This window comes from Gekko japonicus, unplaced genomic scaffold (genome assembly GCF_001447785.1).
Source record: "Gekko japonicus isolate JY-2015 unplaced genomic scaffold, Gekko_japonicus_V1.1 scaffold1829, whole genome shotgun sequence".
Lineage (NCBI taxonomy): Eukaryota > Metazoa > Chordata > Lepidosauria > Squamata > Gekkonidae > Gekko > Gekko japonicus.
In genome coordinates this window covers 78,806-90,652 of record NW_015174894.1, presented here as the reverse complement: position 1 = coordinate 90,652, position 11,847 = coordinate 78,806, and the positions used below count along the sequence as shown (strand labels likewise).

At 41.0% G+C, this 11,847-nt stretch overlaps 1 protein-coding gene across 1 annotated transcript in view; it reads left to right on the top strand.

Moving 5' to 3' along the window:
* FBXL17 (F-box and leucine-rich repeat protein 17) overlaps nucleotides 1-11,847 on the top strand; it is a 254,277-nt gene that overhangs the window by 232,281 nt on the left and 10,149 nt on the right. Inside the window, exon 8 of the mRNA XM_015424957.1 lies at nucleotides 1,164-1,306. Within this exon, the coding sequence (XP_015280443.1) occupies nucleotides 1,164-1,306 (143 nt within the window). The remainder of the gene's footprint in view (nucleotides 1-1,163; nucleotides 1,307-11,847) is intronic.

The window sequence follows — 11,847 nt, the reverse complement described above, 5'->3', positions numbered from 1 at the left end:
AGCACCAAAGCTTTAAGATCTCTCCAGGTGTCACCTGGAGACTGGCAACAGCTTGTCTGGAGTGTGGGCAGTATGGCATTGTATCTGTCTGAGGCCCCCCTCTTCCTCCTCCTCCTCAGACCCCACCCTCAGCAGGCTTCATCCCTAAAATATCCTGGAAGTTTCCAACCTGGAGTTGGCAACCCAATGTCCTTTCCTGGCAACCAGTTTTATAAACCTCCCCCCCCCCCACAGCCTCTGCCTAGGGAAAGGGCCGCTGACATCATTCTCCTCTCCCCTATGAGGTATGTTGCAACTAAAAATCCCAACTGCCTTGCGGGGGGGGTGAGTTTGAGGTGTGGAATGGAGTGTTGTCCAATCAGCTTCCATATGCAAATTACCTTGGAATGCTGGGCGGGACTGCACAAAGCAGCCAGTCAACCCAGCCAGTGTTACTGAGTGGCAGTTTTTCCGGCCTAACACTAAGGAGGTGAAATTTAGAATGTTCATATAGAATGTTCATACTCAATTATATATAAGGAGAGATAAAAGTGTACTTTGGTTATCTTATTTATATTGGTGTTTTCCTTGTTGAATTTAAACTGGGTAAGCTGCCTTCAAAATTTTCCTAGTTTGCAGGTGGGATCTAATTGTTTTATTACTAGAGTGAACAGAAGCTGATTTGCAGTTCTCTTTCTTAAAAAAAAAACTGGGGTTTTGTCAGTTTTACTTGTTTTCCCAATAGGTATCTGATAGACTACATCATGATTAAAAAGAAATTACCTGACTGTTCAATTTGTTTTTTAAAAGACCTTTGCACTCCTTTAAACCAGAAGGATCCGTTTAGAATGCATGCAGAATCTAGTGGTTTGTCTCATGAAGATCGTGCTACAAAAACGTTAATATTCACTCAAACCCTCAGAACTAGACTCATTATTGGCTTGGGCATTGTAACTTTACTGATGACAAAGGCTTGTGTGTGAATTGAAAAGACATGGAAGTTCTGTATCAGTTAGTGCAGTACAACATATTGCAAAGGAAATAATTTAAATTAATATAGAAAATAAAATATACTTTGGTTCAATAATTTAAGGATGCATAAAGATAATTTATATATAAATAATATGCTTCATATGATTTATGCTTTATTCCCATGCTAACTTTGTTTCTCTCATATTTTACAGCACTGATAGCCATTGGGCGATACAGTATGACAATAGAGACTGTGGATGTAGGATGGTGCAAAGAAATCACAGATCAGGGAGCCACTCAAATTGCTCAAAGTAGCAAGTCTCTCAGATACTTAGGACTGATGAGATGTGACAAGGTAAGAAGCTTTTGTATAAAAGTCTGTGTTTTCTTTGAGTGAGAAACATTCATTCCATACATTACTAAAGAAAATGACAAGTGCCATTTCTCTGATAACTGAGCTAGTGATGCTCACACACTTTTTGAATAGCAGCTACTTTCTGAATTTCCTAAACCCTGTCTTTACATATATCATTAATATAGAATCATGTTTTGTATTAAAACACAAAATATACCAGTAGCAAAAAATGCTACAGTACAACTTTCAAAGAAAATAATCACCACCTTCGATCACAAATTTCCATTGTGATAAGGTATGAACTAGAAAGCTGTGTATTGCTCTGAAGACAAAGCTTTCAATTGGCTTTGTGGTATTAAAACATCTTGCCCATTCAGAAACACATTAGTAACTTCTGTTTGCTGGGTTCTCTGTTTACAAAAATAAATTCCAAAAATGAAACTATTATGAAGCTTCTGAGTTGAAGAGTCACTATTTTTTTAAATGATGGAACATAATAACTTAAACTTGAGTGTTTTGTAATAGCCAAGAAAAGAAAAATGTGTGTACATTTCCTTTGATGAATTGGACTAAGATTGTCTGCTTAAACTGTTCAAAGGGATACTTGACCCCAGGGTTTAGATTTGACCTCTAGTCACCTGATTGGTTTTACAGGTACTTCTTTTGTGGGTTTAGTTAACGTTGTTTTACAATCAAGAAGGACATAGTAAATACAATCTATTTATCCTGTCTTGAACTGCTGAAGGCAATCAATGACCTTGATGTTGGTAAGAGATTTTAGTATATCATCCATTAAAGCATGCATACTGTACAATCTGTATTCCTTTAATTGCTGGCTTATACTTTCCTGACTTTTTACAAAGGGACTGCACGCTGTGTAGGGAGACAACTGAGCTAGCAAAAATAAAAATCTGTGAGATGGCTGCAGTGCAGATGGGGGAAACTGTTCCTGATTAATGGGGGAAATATATTGGATAACTTGATGAGAATGCCGTAAAGTGAGGCATTAGGAGGACCACTGGGGGTCATTTAACTTGCTTGTTAAAACTCTTTGTGAGAATGAGGAAAGTAGCCATAAAAAGAACAAATTTTCAGAAGCACTATCTCTGAATTTAAAATGTTTGAAATGCAGTGCTTGGCAGCTCTAAAAGCTCCATCCATCCCCATCTATGGAATAGAGAAGTTATAGAACAAAAGCACTTCATTCACTTTTCTATATTCATGCACAACTAATTTCTTTTTCCAACTACCAGCATCCAGGGCATCATTGAAGAAAAATCTTGGCGAGTAGAGACGGGTTTTCAAATGCCACTGTGACAGAAAATGTTCTTTCATACATTGGAGGGGGAGGGCAGTGTATATGGACCAAGTTATCTCCCCCCTTTTGGCTTTTTTCCAAAGTATTGTATGATGTTTGTATACCAGGTAACCACTGCATCTTGTGCATTAGATGACATTTCCTGAAATGCAGGGGAGAAGCCCATATAAACAAAGAAACAATGAACAATAGATTTTCAGCAGTCTCCACCAAATACATTTTGTGACATTATCTCTTTGGAATTTCTTTGATATGCACTTGACATAGATTTAGAATTACAAACGAGATGAGGGCCTTGCCAGAAAAGATCAGAGAAACAGCAGGGCTGGGCAAAGGCAGACTCTTGTTTGATTCCATCGATTATATAACTGCCTCCAGGCTATAGATCTCACTACTGGCTGTACTATTGATCCACACCATGAAAATAATCAAATTAATTCATTTCTCGTCAAATTGCCATTACTGTGGTCTTTTTGATATCCATATGAGCTTGCCTCTAAGACAGGCAGTATGGAAGCAACATATTCACTGTTTTCAGACAAAAAATAGCATAATAAATTTGATATCATGAGGAATGGCAACGTAATTTCTCTATTGGGTATTTTTAACATTTTAAACCCAGCTGTCTTGAATCCCAGGTTATTGCCTAGTTCAATTAATGAGGGAATCAGCTCTCAGATAGGATTGCCAATCTCCAGGTGGTAGCTGGAGATTTCCTGGGATTACAGCTGATCTCCAAGTGATAGAGATCAGTTCACCTGGAGAAAATGACCGCTTTGGAAGGTGGATTCTGTACCATTATACTCCATTGAAGTCCCTCACCTCCCCAAACCCCACTCTCCTCAGGCTCCACTCCCAAAATCTCCAGGTATTTCCCAACCTGAAGCTGGCACCCCTGCTCTCAGACCTCCTGTTGAGAAGAGCTAGTTGTAGGTCCTTGCTTGAGAGCTAGATTCTTTAACCAAGCAAATGATAACTGGCTGATAATGACTCTCTTATTATTAAAACATTCACCATAATTATTAAGGTTCTCATTATTAATGACAAATAAGCTAACACTTGCTGCAAGCACGAACTTAAAAGTGGTGTTTGGTATGTGTGTGGGACTCAGAATCATAGAATAATAGAGTTGGAAGGGACCTCCAGGATCATCTAGTCCAACCCCCTTGTTCAATGCAGGAAATTCACAAATACCTCCCCCCACCCCCAGTGACTGCTGTTCCACGCCCAGAAGATGACATAAAACCTCCAGGATATCTAGCCAAACTGGAGAAAAATTGCTTCCTGACTCCAACATGGTGATCAGCATTTCCCTGGTCGTGTGAGAAAGGGCCACAAGAACTAAGCACTGATGCAACCCTTCCTGCCCTCCCTCTCATGATCTGCCTATTTGAAGATGGTTATCATATCACCTCTCAGTCATCTCCTCTCCAGCCTAAACATACTCAGCTCCTTCAACCTTTCCTCATAGCCTCTGTTTGAAAACCTCCAAAGGAGAGCCCACCACTTCCCGTGGAAGCCTGTAACAACCTTCTGGGGCAACAGATGTACTTGAAGATGGTTATCATATCACCTCTCAGTTGTCTCCTCTCCAGGCTAAACATACTCAGCTCCTTCAACCTTTCCTCATAGCCTCTGTTCAAAAACCTCCAAAGAAGGAGAGCCCACCGCTTCCTGAGGAAGCCTATTCCAACCTTCTGGGGCAACAGATGTACTTGAAGATGGTTATATCACCTCTCAGTTGTCTCCTCTCCAGGCTAAACATACCTAGCTCCTTCAATCTTTCCTCATAGGACTTGGTCTCCAGACCCCTCACCATCTTCGTTGCCCTCCTCTGGACATGTTCCAGCTTGTCTATATCCTTCTTAAATTGTGGTGCCCAAAGCTGAACACAATACTCTAGGTGAGGTCTAACTAGAGCAGAGTAAAGTGATATCATCACTTTCCGTGATCTGGACACTATACCTCTATTGATACAGACCAAAATTGCATTTGCCTTATAAGCTACGCCAACTCACGGATGTAATTTCTGAGCCTCTATCCATTATTTTTGAGAATTCTTGGAGAACAAGTGAGGTTCCAGAAGACTGGAGTCGGGCAAATGTTATCCCCATCTTCAAGAAGGGGAAAAAGAAGGATCCGGGTAATTACTGACCCATCAGCTTGACGTCTATACCTGGGAATGTTTTAGAACAAATCATAAAACAGTCCTTGAGCATTTGGAAAGGATGACTGTGATTACTAAGAGCAGGCATGGCTTTCTCAAGAACAAATCATGTCAGACTAACTTTATCTCCTTTTTTGAGAAAGTTACTACCTTGCTGTATCAGGGGAATGCTGTAGACATAATTTATCTTGATTTCAGTAAGGCTTTTGATAAGATATCACATAACGTTGTTATCAACAAGTTGGTAAAATGTGGTTTGGATCCTATTACTGTTAGGTGGATCTGTAACTGGTTGACAATTGCACCCAAAGAGTGCTTGGTAATGGTTCCTCATCCTCTTGGAGAGGAGTGACAAGCAGAGTGCCTCAAAGATCTGTCCGTGGACCTGTTTTGTTCAACATCTTTATCAATGATTTGGATGAAGGAATAGGGAGAATGCTTATTAAATTTGCAGATGATGCTAAATTGGGAGGGGTAGCAAATACAGTAGAAGACAGAGTCAGGATACAGGATGATCTTGACAGGCTGGAAAACTGGGTTAAAACAAATAAAATTAATTTCATTGGGGATAAATGTAAAGTTCTGCATTTAGGTAGGAAAAATCAAATGCATAATTATAGGTTGGGGGAGACTTGTCTTGGCAGTAGTATGTGTGAAAAGGATCTAGGGGTCTTAGTAGACCATACACTGAACATGAGTCAGCAGTGTGATCCGGTTGCTAAAAAGGCAAATGCGATATTGGGCTGTATCAACAGAAATATAGTGTCCAGATCACACAAAGTGATGGCATCGCTTTACTCTGCTCTGGTTAGACCTCACCTAGAGTATTGTGTACAGTTTTGGGCACCACAGTTTAAGAAGGATATGGAACGTGTCCAGAAGAGGATAACAAAGATGGTGAGGGGTCTGAAGACCCAGTCCTATGAGGAAACGTTGAAGCTCTGTATGTTTAGCCTACAGAGGAGATGACTAAGAGGTGATATCATAACCATCTTCAAGTACTTGCAGAGCTGTCATATAGAGGATGGTGCGGTGTTGTTTTCTGTTGCCCCAGAATTTCAGACCAGAACCAATGGGTTGAAATTAAATCAGAAGAGTTTTCAGCTAAACATTAGGAAGAACTTCCTGACAGAGCAGTTCCTCCGTGAAACAGGCTTCCTCAGGAGGTGGTAGGCTTCTTTGGAGGTTTTTAACAGAGGCTAGATGGCCATCTGACAGCAATGCGGATTCTATGAACTTAGGCAGATCATAAGAGGGAGAGCAGGAAGGGTTGCCTCAGTGCTTAGTTCTTGTGGCCCTTTCTTACATGCCGACCGCTACTTTGGGGTCAGGAAACAATTTTCTCCAGACAGTTTGGCCAGGGATCCTGGAGGGAGGGATTGCCATCTCCTGGGCATGGAGCAGGGGTCACTGGGGGTGGAGGGGCGTATTTGTGAATTTCCCATTGTGCAGGGGGTTGGACTAGATGACCCTGGAGGTTTCTTCCAACTCTATGATTCCACTCTTACCAGCTATACTGTGTTTAAAGATACTTGAAAATGTAATATATAAGGATCCACATGTACATTTTTGTACCTCCAATGTCAATATCAGCTCATATGTGACATTTATGGTAGGCAGTACAAAAGTTACCTTCTCATATCTGAGAAAGCTGGTAAACATTAGCTTAAGATAAAACGATATATCAAAAAATAGCTTTCAGAGGGTTTTTCATTTAAGAGTTGAAATGATAGATTGTAATTTTCAAAGGAAACGACAAAATCTAATCTTCCCCCATGTTCCCAAGTATGCAGCATTTAGTTTCCTCATAAATGACTGTAATTTGTTCAAATCAAATTGCTTCATATTTGATTCTAAGAATTTTTGAAGTACTCTGTGTAATATTAGGAATATTTGATTCTCAGAGAATCATATTAGAAAACAATTTACTTCAATGCTTTCATCCACTCCAGCCCTATCCAACATGTACTTATTTTAAATTTAGATTTGCAACATTAGCTTTTTAAAAGATAGAACAAAAGATGCTTTTTAAAGGAAATTGAGAAGCTTTCTATTAAGCCTGTGTATGAAAAATACTTGCCGAAGTGCTTGGAAAGAAAGTGATTTCTTTTCTGCTTCAAGTTTAACTAATTCATCCCCATATTGTTTCTCATGCATTAACTACTTGAATGAATGAATTTTATTGTTACAGCGCATAGCCAGCAATATAAAACCTTAAAAAAATAAATTACAATAACCGGATGATAAAACTACCGAAAATACAACAGGGTTAAAAAGAGGCAACATTTGTACATTAACTACTTGCTACAAGCTGGACAGCAAGATGTAAACAAGTGACTTGCATTTCATTTTCCTTTTGTCTGTTGGACATAGACCTAACTCATGAAACAATCCATGAACAATCTCGTGGCACTTCTCAAAACACAGTTTAGATAATTAGTGGGGAATGAAGAAGTAGAGTAGCTATATTTAAGAAAGATGATGGAAACTTTTAATGTGAGGAATAAATTTGTTAATTGGATACAATTTATGTGTGAATCTTCTAAAGTCAGGTTGTATGTGAATGGCTCTGACATTAAATAATTTAACAAAGAGAGATGCAGGAGGAAAAGGTGTTCTCTGTCAGTAATCCTTACCACTAATCATTTGTGAACATCAGGGAATTTCTGGGGTCCAGTTTGGGGGAAAATCAGGAAACTAAGCTAGCATGTGAAAGATAACAATTCCAGACTTCAATGAATTAGGTATGGTACTTTTCAAAGTGAAGTCCATCTTAAGAACGTTAGAACATAAGAGAAGCCAATGTTGGATCAGGCCGATGGCCCATCTAGTCCAACACTCTGTCACACAGTGGCCAAAAATACCAGGTGCCATCAGGAGGTCCACCACTGGGGCCAGGACACTAGAAGCCCTTCCACTGTTGCCCCCCCCCCCAAGTACCGAGAATACAGTGCATCACTTGCCCCAGACTGAGAGTTCCTATCGATACCTTGTGGCTAATAGCTACTGATGGACCTCTGCTCCATATCTATATATCTATATATCTAATTCCAACAGGGGGCAGGTTGTGTGGATACTTATTTCCTCCAACAGGGAGCTCACTCTCCCCAACAGCTTTTCCTACATAGTCAGTAGACTTCCTGTGTCTGCAGAAAAATCCAAGAAGTAAAAAAAATCCCTTCAGGGAGGATTGACCCCCCCCCAATACCTTTTGAAATGGCCTCTGCAGGGATCTAACTCCAGGTATCAATGGTGAGAGAGAGATTAGAACATTCAGGGCGGTGGGGGGGGGAGGCTTCCAACTGGCTCTGTCAGTAAAAGGGTGGGGGAAGGGCCCTTTTGAGCCCAGCGAGGAGCCCAGAGCCATCCTGTCCCACTCTCTCTCGCCGTCCTGCTTCGTCGTGATCGCCGATGGACCTTGCGAAGGAGGCGTCTTCTCTGCCCCATCGCCGGAGCCGTTCTGCTTCTCCGCCACCCCGCATGGCTGCCGACCCCTGCCTCGGTGGATACCGTGATGCCCTGGGCTGTAACCCCTCCGGCCCCCTCCCCAAAAACTCCTTAGCTACAGGGCTGCTTCGATCTATATGCAAAATATTTTATAAAGAAAGCTGGATTAGATTCATATAAACGCGGAGTAAAAATTGGTGGAAGGAACATTAACAATATGAGATATGCAGATGACATCACACTGGCAGAAAATACCTTGGCTCAATCCTCAACCAAAAGGGAGACTGCAACCTAGAAATTAGAAAGAGATGGAGACTGGGAAGGGCAGCCATGAAGGAGCTAGAAAAGATCCTTAAGGGTCGGGATGTGTCGCTGGTGACCAAGATCAAGTCAATTCATGCCATAGTATTCCTCACTACTGTGTTCGGGTGTGAAAGTTGGACAATGAAGAAAGCTGGCAGGAAGAAAGTTGATTCATTTAAAAATATGGTGCTGTAGGAGAATTTTACAGATACCGTGGATCACTAAAAAGACAAATAAGGGGGTTCTAGATCATATCAAGTCTGAATTCAATAATGAAATAAGAAAACAATAATACCAGGAAGAGTTGAAGGCAGCAGGAAGAACCAACATGAGATAGATTGATTGACTCTGTAATGGAAGCCACAGCCCTCAGTTTGCAAGACCTGAGCAAGTCTGATAATGACAGGATGTCTTGGAGAACATTAATCCATAGGGTCGGCATAAGTTGGAAGCAACGTGATTAAACTTAACACACACCCCCAAAGAAATCGACCACTTTTGGTAGCTTAATTATTTTTGGTGTTTTTTATAATACCCCTCTCATTTTCTGGGACACAACTGCAAGAGTATTGGAAACTGAACAAAGTCAGGGACTGAAGAACAAGGAATCAAAGGCATACCCTACAACAGCTGAAAACCCTACCCAGCTCTCTGAGCCCTCAGCAGACACTTCTAACACATTTCTATGCTTCTTTTTCAACCATATGGGCAAGAACCTTGGTTTTTTCACATGAAAGTTGAGAATCTTAACACTGACATTGACAGCAAAAACAAGGCACTGCCATTATTTGTTATTTAACAACTAACTGCCCTCTGTAATAAAGCCATCTACAGTAGGTTGCAGTTTTCCTCACTGGACAGTCTATTCAGATACTGCAACAGTGGGTTCAAGTTTTTTTTTTTTTTTTTTTAAATCTTAGCCACTGTGTCTCAGAATGAAGTCATCTCAACAATTTAAACTTCTCGGGAGTGGGAGAAGTTTGCATGCATGTATGCGACTGAACAACAAATGCATGTTCTTCAAGAAATTAATGAAATGACTTCCAAAGAAGACTGCATGAGTAAGCCTTTATGAAATGAACTTTTTATGAGAAAGAACAAGAAGTGTAACAGTATGCTTGGAGGGAGGAATGGAGAAGGGGAATTGGACCAACATAATACATTTTTTAAAAAAGAAAACAAAACCACAAACAGGATACAGACATATTAAAAAAGCAACACTGACCTAACAGTGGAATGTGAACTATATTTGACCTAAACCACGTCACATCCACTACTCTTCCCCACAGTGAAATGTTGGTAGCTCTTAAAGAAGCAAAATAGACACACAGCGGTCATCTAATCATGTTTTTATTTTCCACAAAGCATGCTGTTTTGATTGTACAAGACTGTCTCGTTCAAGCCGCTTCTCCTGCATTATGGGGGGCAAAGCCTGAAGGGTGGGGGGGGGGGGCAATGCCTCCTACAGAATGCTGTGACATTTTATAAATATCTAACATAATCCATACCACAAAGGTTCAAAGACTAGAAGAATAGAAACAGACAGTTCTCCACCTGTTGCTTTGATTTGCTGTGGAGCATTGAACAATACTAGGTAAATAAGTTGTAAGTAGCTGGAAGATAGAACTCAGACTTCAGCAATATTCATAACTAAAACAGTAACATTCCCCAGTTGCAAAACGTGGGTGCATATGCAGACAATTACAACTCATATTTGCTAGCTGGTAAATATCTATTTGGCTTAAGGATATACCTGTTCCTGTGTAGTGTAAGTTTTCAGATTTCTACATCAAGACTCTGACTAAAACATAAATCTAACCTTTTGGTTATTTGGTACTCATTATGGCCAATTTTCCCCCTCATGGATCACTGCCTTGTCGTGGCGAGGGGGCTTGCGCAGTTCAATGAAGCTGTGGGCTATGCCGTGAAGGGCCACCCAAGACGGACAGGCCACAGCAGAGAACTCAGACCAAGCGTGATCCACCTGGAGAAGGAAATGGCAACCCACTCCAGTATTTTTGCCAAGAAAACCCCATGGACAGTATCAAAAGGCTAAAAGATATGACGCCGGAAGATGAGCCCCTCAGGTCGGAAGGTGTCCAATATGCTACTGAGGAAGAGCAGAGGACAAGTACAAGTAACCCCAGAAAGAGTGAAGCGGCTGGGCCAAAGCCGAAAGGACGCTCAGTTGTGGATGTGTCTGATGGTGAAAGGAAAGTCCAATGCTGCAAAGAACAATACTACATAGGAACCTGGAATGTAAGATCTATGAATCAAGGTAAGCTTGACGTGGTCAAAAATGAGATGGCAAGACTGAACATCGATATCCTAGGAATCAGTGAACTAAAGTGGACAGGAATGGGCGAATTTAACTCAGAAGACCATTATATCTACTACTGTGGCCAGGAATCTCGTAGAAAAAATGGTGTGGCCTTTATAGTCAACAAGAGAGTGCAAAAGGCAGTACTGGGATACAATCTCAAAAATGACAGAATGATTTCTGTCCGATTCCAAGGCAAACCATTCAACATCACAGTAATTCAAGTGTATGCCCCAACCACTGATGCAGAAGAGGCTGAAGTGGACCGGTTCTATGAAGACCTACAACACCTCCTAGAACTAACACCAAAAAATGATGTCCTCATCATCATAGGGGACTGGAATGCTAAAGTAGGAAGTCAAAAGGTAACTGGAATAACAGACAAGTTTGGCCTTGGAAAGCAAAATGAAGCAGGGCAAAGGTTAACAGAGTTTTGTCAAGAGAACACACTGGTCATAGCGAACACCCTTTTCCAACAACCTAAGAGGCGACTCTACACATGGACATCACCAGATGGGCAACACCGAAATCAGATTGACTATATAATTTGCAGTCAAAGATGGAGAAGCTCTATCCAGTCAGTAAAAACAAGACCTGGAGCTGACTGTGGTTCAGATCATGAGCTACTCATTGCAAAATTCAGACTTAAACTGAAGAAAATTGGGAAAACCACGAGGCCATTCAGGTTTGACCTAGATCGCATCCCTGATGAATATACAGTAGAGGTGAAGAATAGATTCAAGGGTCTGGATTTGATAGATAGAGTGCCTGAAGAACTATGGACAGAGGTTCGTGACATCGTACAGGAGGCAGCAATCACCACCATCCCAAAGAAAAAGAAATGTAAGAAAGCAAAGTGGCTTTCTGATGAGGCTTTACAAATAGCAGAGGAAAGAAGGAAAGCGAAAGGCAAAGGCGAAAAGGAAAGATTTACCCAACTGAACGCAGATTTCCAGAGAACAGCAAGGAGAGATAAGGAGGCCTTC